Here is a 25855-nt window from a genome sequence, read left to right as displayed (position 1 = left end):
TGAAATCAGATCAGTGTATCAAATGCAGTATGTAGAACTCAGTGTCTTGTGTCCACATGGATGGCCTTGTCGTCACTGTTGCTCATCACACTACAAAATACAAAGATCTCTAGAAGAAGGTCTGTGGCCAGAGTTTGTCTTAAAGAGACTGACCTTAGGGCATTTCCAATGTGCTCCAGTGCATTTATACCGTATCCACTAAGGAAATGGCAGGAAGGGTTTGTCAGATGTGGAATGGCTGGCTGTCTAGGACCTGGGCAGTCACAGATCATCTGCCCCTACAGCACCTTACAGTAACTTCATTAACCGTCACCAGCTGGAGTCAAGGAATCCTTGGGGAGTGACAGCGGTGAGCTCTCTTTCCCATTATACCAATTACACTCTATCCGGGAGGTTGGGGGTGGGGTTGGGGGTTTGTACACCCAACTCTGGGACAAATACCAGAGAGGGGGAGCAAGTGTCTGACATGACAGCTTGTAGCCATAATATAATTCGTAACATCCGAGAATTTTCTCTACTCTTTTCTTTGTGTTGCCTCCAACTCTTGGTTTACTGCTTCTGTCTTTGGGAAAGGAACTGGGTATACAAGGGGCTGCCAAGTAACCTTCACTGCCTTTGCTAGAAGGCAGAAATCTCAGCCATGGATTTGCTATCTCACTCGGACAGCTTCAGCTCAGCACTGCACCCTGACCATTTGTGTTGCTGGTTGAATAAAAAAATACCCTTCTGGTTTCATAATGGCACTTCTCCAAAGAACTCACCTATAGAAGGGGAGAAATCTACACTCCAGGGAAAATTTGGATATCCTCTTTCGTGATATTAGGGGATACTCTGGTTTGAAGTAGGCATTTGTTAAGATAATGTGTAAAATTCATGGTGTTACTTTTTTTTTTTTTTTTTAGCACCTAGAGAACTTTCGCTCTTTGGGAAATCTTCTAGAAATTCTATTTTAGGGGAAATACCATCTGTATTGTTGGAAAAGAAAGAAGAATTAATTTGTCAGTGTTGTTTTGATCTCAATCCAGAAAGCCAGAAAGAGTTTAAAAAAAAAAAGATGTCTGTTGAGTATCAGCATTTCTTATCTTTTTCTGTGCATATTTTAAAAATAGGACTTTCCTTAGCTCTCTGCCATTATGGTTAACTGTAATCAGTACTTTATGGTTATATTCTATAGCTTTGTTTCATTAGGGCAATGAAAATGGTATTGAACAACAGCAATATAATGCAGGCAAACAGTTTGTAATTCAGTTGAAAATTGCTAATACAGTAGACAGTCAATAATACAATCAGCTTGACTTTCGTAGGAAAACTTGAGCTACTTTTCTTTTTAATCTTCTTACAGGGCAGGGGTGAGGAAAATGCTCTGATCGACACTGGAAGGCTGGATGCCCCTGAGTAGAGAATTTCCTTATGCATTGAATTTTGAATGACATCTACAGGTCCTGGGAAGAGCTACTATTTAAGACTCAAACTCTCCCTGGAGATTTTTTTAAAAGAGACTAGATAATTAACAGTCCTGAAAGGAAACAGCTGGAAGAGATGGTGCCTCAAAGTTCCTTCCACTGGTGTGTCTCTCTATCGTCTTGATGCAGAAGCAGTGTTCTTGTGAAATTATCTTCAAGTATTGTGTACCCAGGGAGAACTAGAGGCCATCTCTTTACAAGCCTACGTCATGCGTGCTCCGTGACTTAAGGACTTTATAATTACCGTAGGGTAAGACTAGTAAATATGAGTAGTGTCTAGGAGTACAAAGGCAGATAACCTGGTGTTTTTAGGGAGTGGTGAGTTAGGATTTTGCCTCTCTTGACTCTAGTTACCTGATCATGGTTGTTGTTGAGTCAAAACCAATTATAGAAAGTTTTATGTGAGAGGAGTTCATAGATTCAATAGCATACATTAAGTATTAGCTGCAAATACAATGCTGAGAATTCCACTTTTAATTCCATGAATGCTTGGGGATGCTGGCTTACAGTATGCCATTTAGAAAAAAAGGAGTGATGGGTCTAAATTTGAGTTTCCCTATAAATTTTTCTAGTCATGAGAACCAACACAATTTCCTCTCATGTGATATAAATTTTTAAATATCGTAATCGTCTAACAGAGGACAGCAGTATTTTATGTGTCCATACACTTCCAAACATTTCTGACGTCCTTCGAGTTAGTCAATTATATCTTGAAGCCACCACCCTGATTCAAAAAAAAAAAATAGACAACACTAAATTTAATATGCTACCAGGAAGTGCCGCTGTGCCTATGTAAGTGTATTCCTTCAACTTTTATCCTAGAAACTTGTATTTAAATGAAAAAAAAATTTTGTTAGAAAGCATTTCCCATAATCCCTAATTTTCAGTTCATTTCCTGTAGTGGCCTAGAGTACTTGGTAGCTTCTTAAGATTCAAAACCCTGTGGAGGTGTGAGTAAGCCTCAGATTGATGTCCCTCAGTCGTGTGTGGTATACACACGCCATTGCAGAAGGTAAAACGCGTTTCTTTTTTCTTTTTTCTTTTTTCTTTTTTCTTTCAGCCTGGGCATCATCCCCATCCCCCTTCCTCCAGCCTCCCCTATCAGTATGTGCTTCCGGGCGGGCTGAAGAGCTCCAACAGTGGGAGTGCTCTCCATTAGCCTTGTAGACGGTGCTTCTAAGCTGCCCCCCTCAGCGGGCGCAGGTCCTGCGTTACTTTCCCTAGTCGTGCTCACAACACCATAGTAACCAGCACTTTCAGTGACCAAGACTTAGGCTTTTCATTTAATGACTGAATTCTTAAAACATCCTTGGGTGGGTCTTAGCTGTTGCGAATCTTTTCTCAGCTACAGCGTGTTCTGTGACAGAAAATCCGGAGTGTACCAACATAAATTCCCGGTTTGCCCACACCCGTGTTTCCCGCAGGGAGGGTTGAAAAGTATACTGTGTGTTTGTGGGATGAGAAAAAAAATCTAAGTTCCTTTTAGAATACAAGATGGCTTCTGATTTTAATTAAATATCTGGCATGCACAGAGTAGGTGCCTGTATGTTGAATTAAAACATCAATAAATGAAATTGTCCTCTTTTGTAAATCGATTGATCAGTGAGATATCACGCCATTTGTCCTCACACTAGATACAGATTCTGTGCTGAGTCCTGGGCTCATCTAACAGCCCCTATGTGTTTCTGCCTGCTTTGTTGTTTTTCTGACCCGGCTCCTCCTTGCTCTGAGTCTGTAACTTACCCGCCAACTCACATTCTCTCTCTCTTTTGGACTTGAACAGTTTGAAGGGCAATAAAATGTTAATGTGCGTGTCAAAGGGAACTTCGGGATCTGGGATTGTACTACCGAGTGCTGAAGAAAGCCAGTGGTGACCCTGTCCTCTCAAGGCTCACGATGCTGAGTTGTCACCCAGCATGAAGTGCCCGTTATCACCCTCTTAGTTCATCATCTTTGTGTCTTGGCATTAACCATCCCTCTGAAACTTCACAGTCCCCGCAAGCGGTTGATTCAGAGATTATAGCAGGACCAAACATTCTGAAAGTTCAAGAGGAAGGTCATGCGCATTTGCTTTGAACTGTAGTTCTCTTCCAAGGTAGACATTTTGAAAGAGAGCTTATTAAAATGAAAGGGGAAGGGGAGAGACAACAACTATATTCTCTGGCATGGAGATAGACAAGCATTTAATAAGTAGGTAGAGATATAAGGGCACTTGAGAATCCCCTAAAGTGCTGAGATTTATTTCTGAGAAATAAATGGTGAATTGTTTATTTCTCTCTCCCTCTTGTGTTTCCTTGGGATAGAACAATTAGTTTCTTATTTTTTATGATTACATTATTCTTGCATATATCTTTCTGTGGTCCAGGCTATAAAAGTAAATAGAGGATCCAGCTGTATGAATGAATATCCTTTTAATGAGTGTGGGAGGAAATAATACTACTAAGTAGTGCAAAACCATTTTTATGTGATGAACTGAAGTACCTTTGTTCCCCAGCTCCCCAGTCTTAAGCCACAGGCCACCAGTAAATGTGCATATAAAATGACAGTTTTATGTATTCTGGTGTTAACAAAGGTACCTCGTGGTTTGTTTTGTCCCCAGAATGCACTTAATATGATTTTTGAAAGGCGGTGGCATATTCTGTTTTAATTTCCAGGGTCGAGGAAGGGTAAAATAGAGCCTGTGACTTCTCTGTAACACCCTTCATTCTATCTTTGGGTGAAAACCTTGCTGAAACAGTGAGATTACACTGCTGCTGGGTGATAATACAGTCGTTTTCATGGTGCCATGAGTTAATTTAAGAGGTGAAACTATCCTTACTTAGGAAAATAAGGTGCCTTCTCCCCTCAGACCAGCCATTTGCTCAGAATGGCAGATGGAGATTGAGTGTCTCCCACATGCAGGGTGTTGTGGGGAGTGTCGGCACTGGCTCCCTTCTGCTCTGTCCCCTCTCCCATCCCTTTCCTCCCCGGCCATGGTTACCTTCTTGTTCTTCATCAGTTGTTTTTTTTTGTTTTTTTTTTTGTTTTTTTGTATTTCTGAAGTCTCTGGCCGTGATATAATTCAATGCCGCCCCACCCCAAACTCTTCCAGTAATTAAATGTTAAACTACCCATATTAGTTTGCTCAGGCTGCCATAACAGAATACCAGAGACTTGTTGGCTTCAACAGCAGAAATTTATTCTCACCGTTCTGGAGGCTGGAAGTCCCAGGTCAAGGTCTAGCAGGGTCAGTTTCTGCTAAGAGCTCTCCTCTTGGCTTGCAGAGGCACATAAAGGGGAGGGGGCAGGGGAGAGGGGCGAGGGGACACTCGTTTTAGAAGGACGACGATAATCCCTTTGGGTTAAGGCCCCACCTTTATGACCTCCTTTAACCTCAGTTACCTCCATAAAGGCCCTGTCTCCAACTACAGTCATTGGCATTGGAGGTTGCAGCTTCAACTTATGAATTTGGGTGGGGGGGGGTGGGGGGAGGTGCAAGCATTCAGTCGATAAGAATGCCCAAGGAATCGGGGGGAAAAAATCCCAAATCTCAAATACCGTTGCCTTTCCACCTTCCAACAGTGACCTGGAGTGTTTAGCAGAGGGATGGAAGGACAGATTTCTAACCCCCCGGGGAAGCCCCAGACAATGGATGGGTCCCAGTCTTCCCCACTAAGGATTCCGCCTGGGAACTTTGAGGTGACTCTGGTCGGTTCCTGAGAAAGCTGCTTTCCTCCCCTGACCCTGGCTTGAGGAGCAGAGACCAGATGTCCTGGTAGGAGGGGGCGCAGTCTCTACTCCCCATGACTTCTGCTGGCTGGAGCACACCCTGGGCCTATCCCAACCTGGGCTAGGCCTGGCCCGAGCAGAAGGGAGCCTCAGAACCAAAAGACCCTCTGGATTGCCAACTCGTGGTTGCCGGGACACAGCTCAGAGCGGAACAGTGGTTGGCGGAGGCTGAAAGGGAGCGGCGGATGTTGCTGCCAGTGTGATGGGCGGTTGCAGGATTTTGTGAAGCGGGCTGATGAACCCTCTCAAATAGAGGCACCTAATGCTGCTCAGCTGTGTAATTGGGATGGCAATGGGCCAATGAGAGGCGACAGTTTGTGCTTAACCTTTTGGGAGTCTTGTTCCAGGAGACTGTGTGTGGGGGAAAAAAAGAAGCATTACAAATAATAAGCTTCTCCGCCTGATTTGTAATGAATTAGTAATAAATGGCCTACCGCTCTACGAAAGTCTGACGATTACAGAGCAGCTTTAGCTAAGTGCACGGGACCACATCTTATTTTGATCAGCTGTAGCATAGCAAAGACATGTAATTATCATAATCTAACAATTAGCCTGGCATCACTTTCCAGTGTTTAATTACCCCGATAAATGGTAATTGAATAGAGGACTTAATGACAAGAGAGAAACTTTCATTCTGCCTTAGGTGCTTAAGTTGTCTACCCGGGTAGGCATAACTTTCTAGCATTGCTTGAACAACAGTCCTGATTATAATTTTCCTTTTTGCAGTCGGCCATTATTTTGTTTTCTGATCTTGACCTTTGTTTAGAATATTATTTAGCTCTTCTCAGAATTTGATACTGGGACCCAGGACACAGAAGGAGATTGTGGGGCACTTTACACGGTTGTTCTGTTTTTAAGCATTGCCTCTAATATTCTTCAGCTACAGTTTCCTTCTTTGCACACGTGTCAAGTCACTGCTACATGCAAACGCTGTGCTATATGCTGGGGGTATGGAGATGAGTAAACACCAGCACTGTCTTCAAGGAAGTCTCTCTATTAAAAAAGGTCTACATAAAAATACAAGAATGATCATTATTTTTGTTACAGTGATTTGCTCAGCACAGTCCCAGTTTTCCTTATAAATCTACACGTTTACCTTGAATGAATTCACTACCTTTGATGACTGCACCCACCACCTCGTTTCTAATGGCCCCAGATCTCTTTTCTCTCACCTTGAGTTCTTTTCAGCCTCCAGATTTGTATCCACCTGCTCACAGGGTTAAAACTCACCAAATAAAAGTACTCCTCACATGCCAATTTGCATAGGAACGGCAACAGTGTTTGCTCTGCATCCTAAAGCTTTGTATGAAACACTACTATCATTATTGTTTTGCCCTAGCATTACCACATCTATGCTTCTCCTTGTAGTGTGAAGATCAAACATAGAGGCTGTTACTTCTTTTCCTTCTTATCAGCTTGGTTTTATTTGTTCGTTTGTTTGTTTAACAATAAATTAATAGAGATTGGTTCCTTGCCACAGAGGTTTCAGATACCTGACCCCAACTTTTGAGAAGGCAAGGCCAAATTTCAGACTTAGATGGTAATGAGTCCAGTAAGTTATGATCAAGCCAAATATAAATGTCTATTTCAGGGTTTGCGTACCAGTACTTAAAAACCACTAAATCGTTATTTGAATTGGTTAAGAGAAATGACATTTATGATAGCTCTTTGGTTATCGTTATTACTCTTAAAACTGGGAATAGCCTGAAATTCTGCTGGGTAACTCCATCCCCATAGGATACAAAAGGGCTACGTGTGTGTAAGCAGTTTGGCAGGTGGCTTATTTGTTTCATTGACTCCTGCATCCCCTGAACAGAATCAGTTTGTTTAATCCTGTTCTCCTAGGACTGTGGCAGGATAACCTGTTTGGTGATTTCCCGCATCTGCTTTTGGACCTGTGTGTATGTGGCAGGTGCTCTGTTCCATGTGCTTGACATGATGTCGAACTCTGGATAACTTAGCGCGTGAAGGGCAGCTTTGTCAGGAAGCTCCTGACTAGCAGGAATCAAGAAAGAGCCTATTTTGCTTTGTGGAAGTGACCTCTGCTAGGACACACACTATATGACAGACAATAATTCTTTATTTTATTTTACTCCCTTTTGGAAAACTATTATAGTGATCTGCACTGTGTTGGGTGTGTAGCACTCCGCCTGGTTAATTCTTTGGCTGACTTAGCCTGTTGATGTTGACACATTCTTTCTTACTCCATGCCTGAGGCCGCTTTGGGGGCTTAGAAGCAATTAGACTGTCACCCAGAGCTCCCAGTCCCTTCCTGAAGGCAAGTCTTGTTTAGGCTCCGGCAATTTAATGCTTTGTTTCCTTCGGAGCTCCTCAGTCAAGCTAATAAAACAAACTCCAAATGAGTTAAAACACTGGAGGAGAGAAGATTTTGTGGGCCCTGTATTTGAAACAGGTGTTACTCTTGGGAGATAACAATTTTAAAAAGTCATTCAGACTGATGTGACTTGTACTAAGAAAGCAACAAATGAGAGCTAGCTGAGGTTTTTATCCATCTGTTTGATATGAGTAGTTGGTATTAACTGTGAAGTTTTTAGACTTTTTAAAACACTGCACGCCTGCACGCACACATACACATGTGGAAAGAAAAAAGGTGACAGGTTACTGTACTAAACCACTAATGAATTCTAAATATCTGGCCAAGTAAATTATGTCTTATTGTCATCACCAACAGTTACTGAATTCAAGGCAAAGCTCTTATGCTGCAGAATTTATGATTACCAAAACATGCATGCATAAGAACTAATCGGAATTGATATTAATGGATAGAACAGCAACCCTGGGTTCTAAATATTTTGTCACTATCTTGTGCTTCATTGGATAAAAGTGTATGTGTTTACAACATACAGCCTTTCAACTGCAAAAATAAGGTAAGAAACATCTCTGAAATTCATCCTGGAGTATTTTTTTTTAACTTGTAAATCTTCACTTCTGTGGGAACTTTAGTTGCGATTGGTATGTTCTAGAGCCTGGAAGAGCTGGATTGGACTGCCTGAAATGATGTGTTGCGGTCATCAAACCTCATTCAGACTTTCCTCATTTAGCCTTAGCAACTGGCCTGGTAGTGGTGAAACCGTCCAGGACTCTATCTCAGAGCTGAAAATGAAGGTCAATTACCAATATATTTGGAAGACAGACACGTTTCAGCCCATGAGAGAAGGAAGACATTAAAAAACAGCAAAGCAAATCTTCCTTCAGCCCCCAGTGATGCTATTATTTATCTACCCTGTTTGATTTGCTCTTTGTATTTCATGCTTTAACCTCTGCAGGAAGACAAAACAAAACAAAAAGAGCATCTTCAGATTTAGGATATGAAAGCCATAAGGCTTGCATTCTGTGCTGAGAGAATAACAGAAGGAGACGAAGAGAGACGTGTTCACAACAGAGTCTTCTGTCCTGCCCATCTCCTTGCAAAACATATTCATAAGCCGACCCCCAGGTCTGTTGTGGGCCCGTTAGGACTTCCAGGACAAATGAGACATTCTGGTTAGAAAGAGACATCTTACTCTGAAATTAGCCTTTAAATCAATAATGGTAGAGGCAAAAGACAGGCCTGCCAAGATATATTCACTCTAGATTTCAAATTTGGGAGGAACCCTGAGCTGATAAATTTGCTTAATCTTTGACCATAAATCATATCCTTCTTTTACATTTCAATTTCAGAATGTAATATATTAAGTTGCCTTGTAATTAAAGAAGTGACATTGTAGTTCTGTTCAAATAGGAATATTAAAACAATCACCTCTTTGACAGATTAAAATACATTTAAACTGCAATAATCAACTATCCAGTTCATGAGAAATAACATTTTCATTATTGAATCCTTTAAAACACTAAATGAAAGAGGGGAATAAGAGTGTCTTGCAGCTTCCTAACCTCTAATAACTACTCTGTCTTCTTTCACTAATGCTGTTTCTATATTTATGGAGTGAAGAAACTTCGCTCTGGAGCTGCTTGATAAAATACCTCAGTACATATTTCCCTGGAAGCAGGCTCTCTGCTGTGCCAGCAACATATGCTAAAGGCCAATTTAGAACGTTTTAAATATGCACCATACCCTTCCTTTTCCAGCTCCTAAAATGAAACGCATTTTGGCTTTAGCAGATGAGGAAGGGAGGAGAGGAGCAACACCACAGGGGACAGTGGCTAAAGATGAACTCAGAGAAGGAAGGTTAGGATGTTACTCCTCTGCAGCCCGGCATCCAGAGGCCCGGCCTGCACGTCCTTTTGGGGTTGGCCTTCCTGGCAGTCAGGATCCACAGCCCAAGAGCATACGGGGTAGAGGAGGTAGTGAGGGCAATGACAAGAAAAACCACCCACTGAGAAAGAAAGCTAGGCAACATCTACTTGCCACCGTGGAGGAACCGAGGGCAGGGCCATAGTAAATTGAGAACTTGCACTTGAAGCTGGTCAAGGACTAGAGTATTCGAGAACTACATGTCCGTTCTTTCTGTTTGAAAATAAATTACCGAGTTTAGAGGGAGCCAAGTCTTCCTGGTTCTTGCTAACCGTGGTCAGGAAGCCATGTGTGGTCCCTGTCTGGGTAGAAAGCTGGGGCCCTGTTGATCACTAAGTGAAAAGGCAAATTGTTGACTGGTTACCTCATCTGGGTTTTGATTTTGTTTGATTTCAAGTCATGAATCATTTTCTGCAGACAGGTCAAATAAGGAGAGAGATGTTAAGAATTGTTTTAAATCTATAATCAAAACTGTAGTTAGCTGAGGGATGTCCTCAGGTAAACACTGAAGACAAACTGAGACAAACACACATGTCTGCAAATAGACATAGACCTTCTAACTAAAATCCCAACTGCAGTTGTTACTTTTGCTATATCAGCAGCCTTCAAATGTGCTTTTTATCCACCCTCCCAGGCAGCTTCTGGGGCATTAAGAACTATCATAAAGTGCATGATTCGTGCTTGATAATTGCATTGGTAACAAAGAACTAGTTGCCATACTGAGTTTTCTTCCTCTTCATTAACTAACATGACCCTTTCGTAATATGTATGAATGACATTGATTCTCAACCAGTCTACTGTCAAATTTTGGTAAATGTATACAATGTATTCATGCCTTCACAGAGTTATATATACTATTATATGTTATACGGAGCCCGGTCCCTAGTAGCCGCGCAGGTCAGTGGAGAGCAAGGGCCATCTTTCTAGGCATATAAGATGTTTCCTGGTATTTGAGACTTTTGTATAATGAGAACGCAGGGCAGTAATCATATTACTCAAACCCAATCACTTTTCTAAGTGTGGTAACTGTGCATGCTTTTACACTGTAAACCACTGTGATAATTTAGTAGAGATTGTATTGTAATTATTGCTGGCTTGTTGGTGTGCAGCCAGAAATTCATAATACGCAATGATTTCAGAGAGGTAGAGCACCACAGATACAATGGATGGAATTAAAGATAAGGAGCAAGGGGGAGACCTTTACAAGAAAATTTCCAAGAAATTTGCAAATGTGCTTAAAGCAGCAGCCGTGCCACCCATGACATTTGTAAATACTGGCATATGGAATCATTCTTCCTAGATTTGAATTTGCTCTTTTAATAGGAATGAAAGCCATTTCCTGAAGGGGCGGGGTGGGGGAGATCCTTTATAGCTGCAGCTTCTGAGCCTAACAGCACTTCATTCTGTGAAAAACCAGACTGCTGTGCCTGAGTCAGGAGCTAACCCTGCTGTGTGAGACGCATTCTGGATGCCAACATACCCTTCAGTTTAGGCGTTTGGGACCAGGATTGTGGGGAGGGAGCATGGCCCAGACACCTTGCACCCGCCTTTCCTAGAAGGTCAGTATAAACATAAGGTAATCCAGTGGCACCGAAACCCGTAAAAGGGCTCCTTCAGGTGAGGAGAATTACAACAACTGGTAAAAACTTTGGAACCATGGCATTTAGGAGGAAAGAGAATTGGCTTCAGGACCAGGTAAGACTAGGTCGAAATCCTAACTCTGCTGCTCATTTCCTATGGGGTAAAAATGAACTTAGAGGATGACAACCTCTCTGAATGCCATTTCCTCATTGGGAAAATAAAACCAACTATAACCACCTAATGAGGATTTCATAGGACAACACAGGTAAAGCCATAACACGGCAGATCCTGGATGCAGCAGGTGTTTGCTGCATCAGTGAATGAAGCAGAGAACTGGAACCCCATCAAGAACTAGAATTGTCCCTCTGTGGGAATAAAGAATAGACTTACGAACTTTGGCGATTTTCTCTCTCAGGAGGTAGAATAGTGAAGAACTTTAGTTCTGAGGTCTGAATGCTTGGGCTTGACTTCTGCCGCCACATTTTACTACCTGTGTGACGTTGGGCACATTGCTTGATTTCTTAGTCTCAAAACCCTCATTTTTAAAAGGCTGTACTAATAGTGTCTGTTCCATAGGATCTGTGATGGAGATTAAATCGAGGTACTGAATGTAACATAATAAACACTCAATTATATTAGCCATACACGTGTGCCTCTTCACAGTAGGGCCAGAAAAGAATGGTTCAGTACTATTTCGTAGCTAAAGAGCATGATCCGGGGTAGTGTTTAGAATATCTGACCCTAAAAACTTCTTTGGATTGTACTTGAGTATGTCCCAGGAATGCCTTTTTATGAGTTCTAGTTTATCATTGTTTTTATGTTCACATTGTCCTATTGTCCATTCTTTGAAAATTGATTTAGTAAACTAACTTGTGCAAATGAAAGATCTGAAACGGGTTAAGTTGATTGTGTGGTGAATTGTCATCTTTGTCATATGGATAGAAGGGTAGAAATCACTGGGGTGATCACATGTTCACAGTAGGCTCCATGGTGACTCATTTAACACCCCACACAAAGCAAAATGTCGTCAGAAAGGGATAAGGTCAACCCAATGTAAAATGTGTCTTCAAGCTCATGGCTTGTTTTATTACAACTTAAGCAGTATTAACAGGGATAAAAGTTGGGAAAGGGAAGCTAAATTCGAAGCATCAAAAAACAGAATGGGTCTGGACAGTGGCAGTTTTGATTTTTTTTTTTTCACTTTTAGGCAGTGTCAAGTGCTAATAGAAGCTAAAATGAGTGACACTTAGAGAAAGGAAAAACTTCCCCCTTGAATGTCTTTAAAATCTATAATAATAATATAATAATATAAAGTGCATCTGGGCATTGCCTTCTGCTGCAGTTCTCGTCTGGCTCCAATCCAGAACCGTCAAGCTACTCTGAGTGCTGATGATTCATATCCCAGCACCCTTTTATCTGAATGTTGCAGTGTCTTTTCTTTGTACTCTGGCAGTGATGTTACCTTGGTGTTCAGAAATCTTTTAAAAGCAACACAGGCTTTCCTTGCATCTTGACAAATCATCGTCTGCTGGTAATGAAGAAAAAGTAAACCTAGTTCCGTGATCATTGTAAATATAAAGAAATAAATACTTTCAAGGGTTTTTCTTTAAATGTTCATGCATTTTGGGGCACCTGGGTGGCTCAGTCGGTTAAGCATCTGCCTTCTGCTCAGGTCATGATCCCAGGGTCCTAGGATCGAGCCCCACGTTGGGCTCCCTGTTCCACGGGGAGCCTGCTTCCCCCTCTCCCACTCTCCCTGCTTGTGCTCTCTCTCTCTCTCTCTCTCTCTCTCTCTCTCTTCCCCTCTCAAATAAATAAAATCTTTTTAAAAATGTTCGTGCATTTTGAGATCCTCTGAAAAGTGATCTGGTCATCTTTCCTTGTTCTCCTTGTATAAATCAGCATGCTGCTTTTCAAAAGCATTGATCAAATGAAGTTTCTGTGGATGATTTGATAGTTGAAGACAGAATTTAGGATTTTTAAGTGATTTCCCATCTTTAGGGATTTTTAAAAAGGGAAACAGGGATTATTTTTATTGTTGTTGTTTACATTTACTGCTGTTGTTGAAAAGTTAATTTGTTACCAATTTTAATATGCTTTAATGTATCCTCATAATAATAATGCTGTGAATTCACATGGTGCTTTTCTTTTTTTTTTTTTAAGGATTTTATTTATTTATTTGATGGGGGGGGAGAGAGAGAACAAGCAGGGGGGAGTGGCAGGCAGAGGGAGAAGCAGACTCCCCACTGAGCAGGGAGCCCGACATGGGGCTCGATCCCAGGACCCTGGGATCATGACCTGAGCCCAAGGCAGATGCTTAACCTACTGAGCCACCCAGGCGCCCCTCACATGGTGCTTTTCATACATTTCATCATCTCTGACTTGAAGTAGTCATGTGAGGTTAGCAAGGCAGATTCTCATTGTCATTCCAACTTACATTTGAGGAAACTGAGGCTCAGATGGTTTATGACTCTCGCGCTCAACCAATAGCAATCTAGTCCTTAAATCGAGGTCTACTCACTAAAATGAGCAGTTTCCATTTGTTATCATGTCCTATTTCAGAAGGGAATCTCGGCTTCGTCAATGACTATTTAGCATCCAGAGTGAAGGTGGTAGTAGATCTCCTGGCCTGAGCACTGGTCACAACAACGTGTCCGAAGAGGTGGTTTTTGGGTGCTGCATTTTAAGGAGAACACTGGGAAACTAGAGGACATGAGGAGAGTTAAGAATCTAGAATGTGAGGAGCCTGGGAGCAGAAATAACCAAACAAATCAGGATTTTCAAGTATGGAGAAAGGAGGACATAGAGATGTAGTTGACAACTCTAAGTGTTTTATGGACTGCCTGGTGGAAGAGGAGGTAGACTTGTTCTTTGTGGTGTCAGGCAGCCAGAGCAGGATCACTGGAGAGAAGCTGCACAGAAGCAGATTTGTGCTCAATATAAGAAGAAACCTGCTAAAATTTAGAGATGCCCCAAAATGGAATAGACCAGCTCACTGCCCCTGGAAAGTGTTCGCACTGAGACCGTCGGACTCGAAGACTAGATGACTTGATGGGCGTTTGTGTTCTGGCAGTAACACCGTTTTATGATCAACCTTCTAAGGGCTCAGAGACTTTCCTCGTTAGCTGAAAACAGAGGGTTTTGTAGGCTTTTCTGTCCTGGTTTTAGAAAGTTGTATACATAACAATTCCTGTTTCACACATCATTAGTTCCTGAGAAGTCTGTTCAGCTGATGGGGAAAGGTGTTATTAGTTAACACAAATAAGCAAAACTTTTGTAAGGTTAGGAACTGAAGCAGATGGTGTGATGTATACAGTGGTTGTGTGTGTGTGTGTGTGTGTGTGTGTGTGTGTGTGTGTGTGTGTGTGTGTGTGTGTTGTGTATTTTAACTCTTTCAGGTAGGAAGTGGGCCTGGGTTTTGCTGTGTTTGTCTGGCTTGTTACTTGCACTACTCTTTAGTACGGCCCTGGAACACAAAGAAATGGGGGGAGGAGCTCATTTGATTTAGCTGGTTTTAATTTTCTTAATATAGAAAATGATGGGGCCTCAAAAGAGATCAGCTGAAATGCGTTTGTGACATAAGCAGATTCGCTAAGGGAAAAGGCTGACTAGGACCCAAAGTCACTGCTCCAGATCTAGCTCAGTCACTCACTGCTCTATCATTGTGCCATTGTGCCTTTCTCTAATGTGGAAGTGTTCTAGGAATTTTCTTTCCAACCTTTAAATTTTATGATCCTAATTCTCTCAATTTTATGACTCTGCTTCTCTATATTTGCATAGGAAATTGAGAATGGTCTCAATTATAGCGAAAACAATTCAGTCATTCATTTGTTCTTTAAATGACTTATTCATTTATTCAGAAACACTCATTAAATGAAACGCTGTTTCGAAATATCAAAACTTTGCTTCAATAGATGTGATTTTAGGAATGAAAGGAACACAGCAAGGCAGTCTCTTCCCGACTGAAAATGAATGTGAGGAGTTCCATATTTAGGGTGTTTTGAAAACAATGTAAATGAATTCTTCTGTAAAACTCTTGTTGCTGAGATTTGGAAGAGTCACATATCCCACATCCTAATGGGATGCAATAAAAATTTGTCATAATAAATGTTAGCACCAGCGTTATTAAAATTATTCCACCACTGATGACTCCGAGCAGGAAGTCTTTTCTGTATGAATAATCTCATCTTTTTCTTCTTCCCACAGATTCCAGAGAGGGGACTACCACATTGACGTCTGTATCAATGACTACCTGGATGTTTTCTGCCCTCACTATGAGGACTCGGTCCCAGAAGACAAGACTGAGCGTTATGTCCTATACATGGTGAACTTTGATGGGTACAGTGCCTGCGACCATACTTCCAAAGGGTTCAAGAGATGGGAATGTAACCGGCCCCACTCTCCAAACGGACCGCTCAAGTTCTCTGAGAAATTCCAGCTCTTCACACCCTTTTCTCTGGGATTTGAATTCAGGCCCGGCCGGGAATATTTCTACATCTGTGAGTATACAGAGATTTATTGTGTTGTGGGGCAGCTGCAAGCGCCCAGACTAATTTTTTACCCATGTTTCAGAGAATTGCAGAGAGCTGGACTCTGCATTACAGACGTCTCCTTGTAAATGCATACATCAAGATCCCTAGATACATTAGCTGGGAATTGAGAGCACAAATTAGATTAAAGACACAGCTCCTCTCCCCCTATGAAATTGCGTGTCAGCCTGTTCAGTGAACCACTGCTGACTTGTATTTCTTTTAAATGAAAATTGCTAGGACTTCTCCAAAGCTGAGGAAAAGAAAAAGAGATTCCTGAAAAAAAAAAATTAAAGGAAATAATTAAATTTACAATGCTTGGAGTCATTGGATTTCTTATTCAGGTGTCAGCAATATCCTTTCAATCATCCACACTTGCAGTGGAGAAAGCCAAAACTGCAAATGTCAGCATGCTGACAATAAATACTCTCTTTGCATCAAGGAGAAGAGACAATTATTAAGAGCAGCTGTGTCTTTAAACAGGCAAGAGCATGAAGAAGTATCTAGAAAGGGTTCCAAAGGAACTGGTATAAGTGAGTTTCCCATCTGTGACTCTGTTCCGACAGAGCTCTAAAACTTTCTCAGCTGACCTGCGCATTAATCATATTGCTGTAGCCTTGTTTTCCGTCCGTGACGTACACCATCACTGCTTCGGGCATCCTACTAGTCATATAATCTAGGTAAATGCTTCTCAAACTTTACTTTTCATAAGTCACTTGGGGATCTCGTTATAATGCAGATCTGATTCAGATGGTCTGCTGTGGGGCCTGAGGTTCCATGTTTATAAAGCGCCCATGTGACGGCTGATGCTGCTGGTCTATGGACCACTCTTTGAGTTAGGATGGTTACAGGTGACATTTAATCTAGGCCGCTTGCTGTATATCTGGACTTTTCCTTCGCTAGTATCAAATATTTAAACTATCTGGCCTTTTCCAAATATTTTCACTATCAGCTGAAGGAGCTAAACATTTTTTGCTCAGAAGTACATTTTTTGAACGACTTTTCATGGCTCAGAAATGTTGTGGGGTGCAAGATCAAAAGAGATTCCTGTCCTCAGGGAGTGACCATCTGGTGGGGAGGAGAGGCAAATAAATAGGTGGTTGCTGAAAGAAGGTAAATGCAGGGAGCACTGGGTTCAAGGGTACACGTACCTCAACTCCTTGAAAGAATCAGGAAGTGTGGCTGCACGCAGTGGGGAGAGATCCAAGCAATACCACCCAGTGTGCTTGGCATTGACTTTTAACCCCTCCTTGCCAGACAAGCAAGATAAAGAACATTCCTGTTTTTCTGATTCCGTTTCTTCACCCTGAATGTCCCCACAGACTCCTAACCCATTTTTTTTAAGTCTACAAGGATATCTAGCTCCTCTTCTCCAGAAAACAGAATTTTATATTAAGCCAGATTTCACTATCACACGGGCACTCCCACTTATATTGAGATTGAATTTAAAAAAGGAAATTGAACAGTACCAGTTTTATTATCTCAGTACATATTTTAGTCATTAGTCATGAGAAAACACGTAAGAGTCTTGATACTATCTCACATTCAATCCATAAAATAAGAAAAGGAATATTGAGTCCCACGGATGGAGGAAACACTGACCTACATTGACTTCACACGTTCTCAGGCACCAGGCTCCTGCCTTTTCCTGATTTTTTACTCTGTGAAAGAATCTCATTCAGCAAATGGGAAAAAGGAAAGAGGGAGACGTTAGTGGCGGGACGGCGATCATTAATTGCCTAATTCTAAAATATCCCACTGATGTAAGAGGAAATCATTGCCAGTTTCACAATTTACATATTGATTTCTCAGATTAAAACACAACAAAAGCAAAAACCAAAACTGAATTGAGAGCACTGAGATAGGAAACATACCAGCTAAGTAGTTGATTGCATGATTATTAGAAATTATAGAATCCATTGAGGTTCATAAGCAAGATGTTATTATTCAAATATACCCATAGTGCTTATGACTGGTTTTTCCTCATTTGTGGTTAAATTCAATATTTCACTAAAAATCATTATGTGTCTTCTATAACATTCATTTAACAGAGTCATTTAACTGTCAAGGGCTCCTGTCAAAGTAATTGTTCCAAAATGCTTCAAAATATCAAGAGCTTTTTGCTGTTCAGCTGAGTTTAACCTGAATTACTTTTTTTAATGAAAGGTAAAATAGCACAAAATTAGCGGCAAAGAGATGTTCATTTATAAGAAGCACAGTGGCCTCATAGTCAGTTAAATTGAATTTTCAACCATGTTTTAGAACCACAAGAGCATCCTTCCCTGTCTTTAGTAGGGAAAGGGTTTTCTCTTTTCCTTTCACTGCTGAGAGCAAGAGTGGCAGAGCTAACATGGATGTCTTACAGACGTTTAATATACTGTGGTCATAATTAAACTAAAGGATTCTTAGGGGAGAATTGGCCCTCAGTTGAATTTTCCTCTCTCCTAATATGCATGGAATGAACAAGATGATTGGGAAATGGCTCTTTTCATACTTATTACCTTACAAGAAGCTCCGTTGCCTATCTCGGGAACAAGCCTGACTAGTCGCCCACCGGTCAATTTTATAAAATGTTCTTAGACCATTTCAGATCCTCGAGGGCTTGAAATCTCTAACAAGTCTTCCAAGAGAAAAAAGAAAGCTGTAGCCCTTTGGTGGACCTGCTTTACAGTGCTGGAGGAAGGGTTGAGTATAGTGGTGAGAACCCAAATTCAAATGCACACTTGGCCTTGGGGAAAGAGAGGAGGATTTCATAGCAGAAAATCCATTCATCACTTACTCAGGGAGGACACAATTTAGAACGTTCTGATCAAGTTCTGCTTTATCCTCAGTAACATTGATTTCCTTCTTAATATGTGTTTGAGTTATACAAAATTAAGAAAACAGAGTAGTTGGAAATATGTGAAATTTCCTGTTTACTTTAGAAATAAAATGTCCTTCACTGTTCTAGATCCTTTATTTGTCCCCAAGACTGACTCTGTGCTATGTCCTCCTTTCCTTGGGAACGGGCAATATATTAAATTGTTACAGTCGCTGGTACTGCTAAGGCAGACCGAGCCCATTCTTGAATATGACAAATAGTGTTTTTAACCTACAGAAGTTATTTTGGTAAGAGATTGGCATACTAAAGTAATTACAGAAAGTTGGTGGTATTTCTATCAGTGATAGATTTGTAGAACTGCCAGTCAATAGATTATGGCAATAGTCATTTATATAGACTTCCTAAGGCAAAGAGTTATTTTAGAAACTTCAGAAGTACTCATTTTAGAAATGATTCTCATAAATATTAACCTAATGAGAACAAGTTTGAAAGAAGTTTTGCTGCTGTTATTTTTAAATCAGAAGAGGCAAAGGGAAATAAATAGGGCACTTTCAGTTATTTTTATAAGTCAGTAAAACACTCATTTTGAAAATCCTCTTTTGTAAAAGAAGGAAAACTGCGACCTGGGCCCTTCTCTTGGTCTCACTAACTGTATGATCTTGGGCAAATCATTTCATCTCTCTGGATTTCTACTTCCACAGCTGTAAAATGACGTAGTTGCAGTAGATGGTTTTTAACGTTTCTTGGGAGCCTTAATATCCTAATCTTACTATATTTTATCTAAAGGTCTGCACACCAGGGTAAGAAATAACATCCATAAAGTGTCTCAGCCCAACACTTTACTTAGAAGGTGGTCAGTAAATGCCAGTTAAAGGGCTATGTTGAGGGCGAACGCAGAGTGGAGAGGCATCTTAATATTATTGAGCTCGGTCTACCCCTGCCAACCTATCTGAGTCCCCGTCATCCATGGTCTTGACTAGTGCAACAGGCTCCTGTTTCTCCCACTCATGTCACTGCCCTGGCAGAGCCCTCCAGTGACTTCCTGTCTGAGTAAGACAAAATCCTGAGTCTCTAACCTGGCCAACAAGGTCCTCTGTGGCGGGACCCTTGTGTTCCCCACCCTTGCCTCTTGGACTTCCTGTCCTCTCCCTCTGCCGTTTTGTCTCCACTCCAGCCCCACCCCCATCAGCCCTTCTTCCTGTTCCTCTTTCCTAGCTCCTGCCCACCCCCAAACTCCACAGGAGGGCCTTGGTGCCTTATCTTATCTCTGCCTGGGGTTCTCCTTGCTCCAGGCATCCACTTCCCTTGCTCTCACTTTCCTCCTGTCTGCTCTAAAGAAACGTCTTTATCGGAGAGGCATTCTGATCTCCCTTTTGTAAAGATAACGTCTCCGTAATTCTCTACATTCTTACCCTGCTTTAGTATCTCTCAAGCGCTCATCACCCTTGACACTGTGTATTTACCGGTGTTTGCTTATGCCCCGCCTGCTCTAGGTCCTGTACTACATTGTTTGGCACATAGTAGATGTTCAGTAAGTGAAGGTCCCCAGTGTTTACATAGCACTCGATTCCAAGCACTGCTCTAAACCCCTACAATTCTCAAAGCAGCAGGAGGAGGCGGTTCTGTCCTGACGTCCCACTGTATAAGGGAAGAAACAGAGGCACAGTTAGGTAACTAGAGAAAAGTTCGCACAGATTAAGAAGTGGCGGATCTGAGAGGAAATTAAGTGAGTAAACAACTAACAGGAATTGAAGAGATAAAGTCCTATGGCTTCTGTGCTTAAAAAGGAAAAACATACCTTATTTTGTATTTTTTTTTTACCAGAAGGTTAAAAACAACGAGCACTACTGTTTAGAGAATATTACTTTATAAACTCTGCCAGAAACCCCAACTCAGATAGTATAGCAAGATAGATTTTAAACACATGTATGCAATTTCAGCTCTCCAAAGAATACTCCTCCATCTCCAAGGGATATTTCAACTGTCTCTTCCCAGATGGGCGACCCTTTTAATATGATAACCTTTCTGACCCAGAATTTGGGGCACAGAAATTCTTAAATCCAGTGAATATTCAGCCTCTAGACTGAATCATGATTGCACACTTGATTTAGGAATGAGAGACCTACAGTCAAGAAGACAAATGTCATTTTCTGAAAATGATGCCAAAAAGGCAGAGAAATCTTCTAAGTTAGAAACATCTAAGTTTCTTCAAAAGAAGGTAGTCAGAGTAAAAGTTTATAGTCCCAGCACCCAGAAGGAATCCAGGAGTTTCTGAGAGATGATTAGGGAACACATTCTTCCTAAGCTCACTGGTGAGTAAAGTTGTGTACACATGTTGTTTTAGTATTAATCCTTCATGTTGATATGGTAACAGAAGTATAGAGCTGAAAAAAAAGTCCATTTCTTTGAAGTTAGAATCCTGCAAACATCAATGAAAAGGTAATCAGGGAGCTGAAGACTTCTGCTCCAGTCTTTTTGAAATACATATTTTTCAAAATTAAAAAGAAAATCATGAGGACAGTCTATGTTACTATGGGCATCATTCTTCAATCCATAGTATATAACTACTCAAATGTATGTGGTTAACTGCTAATTCTCTGCTTTATGTGCTTTAAAGTTTACAGTCTTAAGCTATGAGGCATTTTTCAGATGTACTACACAATTTTTAAAACTGACAAAATAAGTAACCTAACTTCTAAAGAGATACCTTGCTGAAATGATTAAGATCCGCTTCAAAATCATTGATTGTACAATACAGTTATTGACTATCCTTTTAAGAAATATAAAAATATTCAGTAAAGCCAGAGAATACAAACATAAAGAAAGTCCCTCACTTGCCAACTGGTTATGTTCCAAAAGCTTATTTGCAGGTGAGTTGTTTGGAACTGAGAGTATAGTTTCTCACAGAAGTGTTTCTAAAATCAGGCAAGCTCTCCATAATAATGGGAATCTGCTTAACCATAATATTAATTTAGAACGCTATATTTTCATTGAAAAATAATAGAAAATAGCATCTAGAATAGGTGTTCAATAAATATTTGTTGAATAAATAAATGCCATAATAGTAAACCAAGGGCAAAAAAGCAATTAAATTTTTTTCCTTATATGCTGATGTTTAAGAAAAGCAGATAAATTGGAAGCCCTGGGTTTTACTGTACCCACCACTGCAATTCCCTGGTTTCTTATTAATGTTCTTTGATCTTATAATAAGGATACACTACATCAAAAGGGAGAGTGGAATATGGTTTTAAAAGAAAAAAGGCACAGACTCTGGTGAATGCAGCCTCGCCCTCGAATCTCCCTCTACTCTTAATAGCCATGTGACTGTGGGAAACTGAACCTTACTGAGCCTCACTTTCTTCATCCATAAAATGGGGGTATAATAATAGTTTATTATCACAATCTTTCTTATTCCCAAGGCTCAAATAAATATTTTTAAAGGACCAGTTGGACCACCAAAAAGATGACTTCAGCAATTCACGTCCAAAAACTTGGGTGTCCTTTGAGGGGTGCCTGGGTGGTTCAGTCAGTTAAGAGTCAATCTGCCTTTGGCTCAGGTCATGATCTCAGGGTTCTGGATCAAGCCCTGAGTCCCTCCCCCTCTGCCTGCTCGTTCTCTCTCTCTCTCTTTCTCTCTCTCGTGCTCTCTCTCAAGTAAATAAAATCTTAAAAACAATAACAACAACAAAAACTTTTGTGTGTCCTTTGACGTTACGGCATCTTGAATAGCCGTCGTCGATACTTTAGAAAAAATTTCATAAATGCCTAGTAAAGATTCATATTTTAAGTATGTGCCCTATATTCTGAAGGAATGTTATGCTAGGATTACATCTGCCTAAGGAAGTCTTCATTCCTCTTTGGATGTCCAGTTTTTCAGCAGCTTACCTTAGTAATGTACATTAAGAATTATTTTGGTCCTGTCAGTTCACACCAATCCGCCTTTTTTCTGAATTGTTCTTATTGAAATAGAAGAGTGTCAAAACAGCACATTTATCAAAGCAGGAGGTAATCTTTTCCATCTTAATCTTTTACTCTTGTAGGGGAGGTGACCTATGAGTACCATGTTCTTTTGTAAAATGAACAACTCAATATTTGCTCCAGTGTGTGTGTGTGCGTGTGTGCGTGTGTACACACACACACATGCACACATTTTGCTTTTATTATTGAAAAATGTTTTTGATTGCTGGTGTCTTAGTTTACATTAAATGCTCTAGCATATACTTCAGCTGAGATTCAACGGGTTTAGAACTGGAATTTCCAGAAGGACTGTGCTCGAATACTAGTTCATCTCCTACAATTTCTTAAATACGTAGACTCAGAACATAGTATTCATCAAGGCATATATATATTACTAGAGAAAGGAGTGGAAGGGCAGTGTGAAGAAATTGACACATTTTAATCTTTGCTAAAGTGCAGAAGAATGAATATGGCACAAACATCAAAGAGTAATTGCTCAGGTACAGAGTATATTGTAGTCACTCAAACCTATTTAGTTTTTTTTTTTTTTTAAGTTTTGCTTTATTTTGAACATCCAGTGGAACAGTTTTCCTCCACTTGGACACTGGAAGTTTGTCTAGAGTACATCAGATTTCTGTCTGAAAAGTTGTTCTATTTCCTTTGTGTACCTCAGTAGTCTTTAGTGAACCCGCGAGAATGCACCTTTTCATTTAAAGAATGAGTTTAGAGAATTGTGTCTGTTTCACGTTGTCCCTAGCCATCTTTTAGGAAAGCATGAATGAATTTCAAGGGCTCTTAAATGAAGGTTAAATAAAGAACGTAAAAGAGGATATTTTGAGACTTCAGGATATTTTTCTATGTTAATTGTAAGTTTCTCTTATGAAAACGGTTGTTTATTGCCAGGAGCCCTGTTAACCTTCTGATGAAGAATGCTTGGCATCAGCTCAGGCATGCTTGGAGTGTGGATGCTTGACCCGTGTTTCAGATTGTCTGAGCAGAACCAAAGGTGGAGGAAGCAATTAATAGGAACATAGGATATTTTTAAACAATTTATTCTTTTTTAAAAGTTGGCAGTATTATTTGGTCAGGTGGGGAGAATTTTTAAAAAAGAAATGCATGCCCTGGTAAATGACTTGTCTAAAGGATGAGGTCCTGTTAAAAAGAATCATAGAAATGAACGCCAGGTCTGTGAAAAAGGAAATTGGAACAAACATCCCTGCTTAATAGGTTTTGACTTTGCGAGCCGCCTTAAAGTTCGCAAAGGGAGCTTAAAAGCTGTTGAATAATTGGGGCTTGATGGAAATTCATGGTATAAGCCATAAGAAACTAAAGACTCATAAGTACTCTTTGCATTGTTTGAAGTTTTCAAAGCCTGTGACACTCAGATAAGAAGTTCAAAAACAATAATTTTTATTTGGGCTCCTTTTAAGAATTTAAAATGCTATTATAGACTGAGGGAACACGTAGAGCTCTGACCTCCTGAGGGGGAGGAAGGAATTATGCCACCTTTTGCTTCCTTTTACCACACTGAGACTAAATGCCGAAGTGGAACAAATGAAAGGACTGGGTTTTTTGGGGGGTGGGGGGGAGGTTTAATCCCTAAATGTCAAAAGTGGCCACATCTCCCAGAGAAATAACGCACACCTGATTAATTGTGTAATTTCACAGGGAAGCAGTAATTCTCAGCCTTATAAACATGTAATGTACTAATTTGGTTGCAGAGTTAACTGAAAACAGTTTAATGAGCTGCTGCATTGCGTGTATGTGCAGTGTTACATAGAGCAGATGCCAGGAGAAATGGAAATAACACGCCAGTGACACTTGGAATAACAGTGTTTATACTTCATTGACTTCGGGTTGTCAACATGCTATTCTCTGTGTTTCCCTTAGTAACTTATTAAGGCAACTGAACTCCAGTGTGATGCTGTCTAAGTGTCGTTTGTTGTAAATTACACAAGCATGCACACACCAAACGTGCTTAGTCAATCTTTGGGGAAAAAAAAATAATACTTTCTTGTATGGACGACCGAAATGTTATCCAGGGGACACACACACAGAGCGAAAGGTGAGTCTCATTGTGCATGCTGGAGGAGCCAGATTTGGGGCTTTCATCAGAAGACATACTATTTCTACAGATTTTCCCACTCATCTATTCTTGCTCTATTTTAACAGAATGGTCGTGTAACTCTTGGTTTGAAAGTTGTCATACAGCCTCACAGCAGGCTTATATTATCTACAGAGTTCTTTATGAGCAAATATAAATCACCACAAATGAGACTTTTCACAGCCAGAGATATGTAGAAATTTGTGTCAGTGCTTTGCTGGCTTGCTAAAAAATATCTCTAGGCTCCAAAGTGCTCTCACAGCTCATCCCCGCTCCCTACCCTTTTGGGAAGCAATTCTCAGAACCTGAGATTTATGGTTCAGAGAGCTGATAGTGGCTATAAAGTTTTCTATTTTCTCTTTTCTTTAATATTAATGCAGGGAACAAGGCATTATCATTCATTATTTTAGTTCATGAGTATCCTGTGGGCTTGAAATACGGTTTCTGGGGGATATGGCTTACCTCTGTTTAATAGGGGAAATGTGTGGACTTCGGCAACAGGCTTCCTTTACCATTGACTATTTTTAGGCAGTTTGTAGAAAATTCACATTAGGAACAGAACTTTAATGTATGTGCTATATCCAGGTTTGGCTTTAAAATTTAAAGCTTTACGAAATACTAATTCATTCTGAGCCCCAGAAGTGAAATATCACAAATTGGAGAATAGCCAGCCAGTCTGTTATTGTTAGAAATTGAAATGATAATGTCTTTTTGTTTTACTCTTTTCAGAGATGTACAGTATTTCCAGCTAGTTTGATCTACATTAATGTTAGGTGAGTTTTAGTTTATAGTTAGCACTCCCTTTTTTACACCCCAAATCTTTAAAACCAAATAATGTCTCTGAGTCATTAATAGAGAATATATATTGTTTTTAATTTAAACTTGACCAGTTTTTATTAGCTCTACTATCTGGTTTCTAATGTGAATTTGCTTTTTCTAATTTTTTTTTACAAAAATTTGTTCAGGTTAATTTTCTCCTTAACTACATTATCACAGGCTCTGGCTAAATCCGAATCCATGCAATTTCCCTGTATGTTTTGCTTTAACAGTTTCAGTGGGTCCTCAACCTGAAATATCGAACTTCTTGCTTTATTTTAGACCTAATTCTTAAGGAACAAATTTAAACAAGAAGAGTAAAATAAAAACCAAAAATATGAATAGGCAGTTTTTTGTTTTTTGTTTTTTTTACTTTTAAGAGATTGCTTAAAGGTCTTGCGTATACATCAGGAAGTTCAGTCAGTTTTGAGACCATGTAATGAATACTTCAATGATTTAAGTGAAATTTCGTTCAGAGCAGTTATTATTGTAAAAGCAGCCTTTTGCTAAAGGCTTCCTCGTACCTTGACTAATAGGTATGAGTTCTGATAACCCTAATTA

General features: G+C 40.3%; 1 protein-coding gene across 3 annotated transcripts in view; it reads left to right on the top strand.

Moving 5' to 3' along the window:
* The window catches only part of EFNA5 (ephrin A5), a 271889-nt gene that overhangs the window by 208332 nt on the left and 37702 nt on the right, over positions 1 to 25855 (top strand). For all 3 annotated transcript variants that reach the window (XM_027606168.2, XM_027606167.2, XM_027606169.2), the window contains one exon: positions 15274 to 15566. In XM_027606168.2, coding sequence (XP_027461969.1) covers positions 15274 to 15566 — 293 coding nt within the window. The remainder of the gene's footprint in view (positions 1 to 15273; positions 15567 to 25855) is intronic.

The sequence above is a fragment of the Zalophus californianus genome, chromosome 5 (assembly GCF_009762305.2).
Source record: "Zalophus californianus isolate mZalCal1 chromosome 5, mZalCal1.pri.v2, whole genome shotgun sequence".
In the NCBI taxonomy this organism is placed as follows: domain Eukaryota; kingdom Metazoa; phylum Chordata; class Mammalia; order Carnivora; family Otariidae; genus Zalophus; species Zalophus californianus.
The sequence above is the reverse complement of the archived record's forward strand: the minus strand, read 5'-3'. Positions and strand labels throughout refer to the sequence as shown.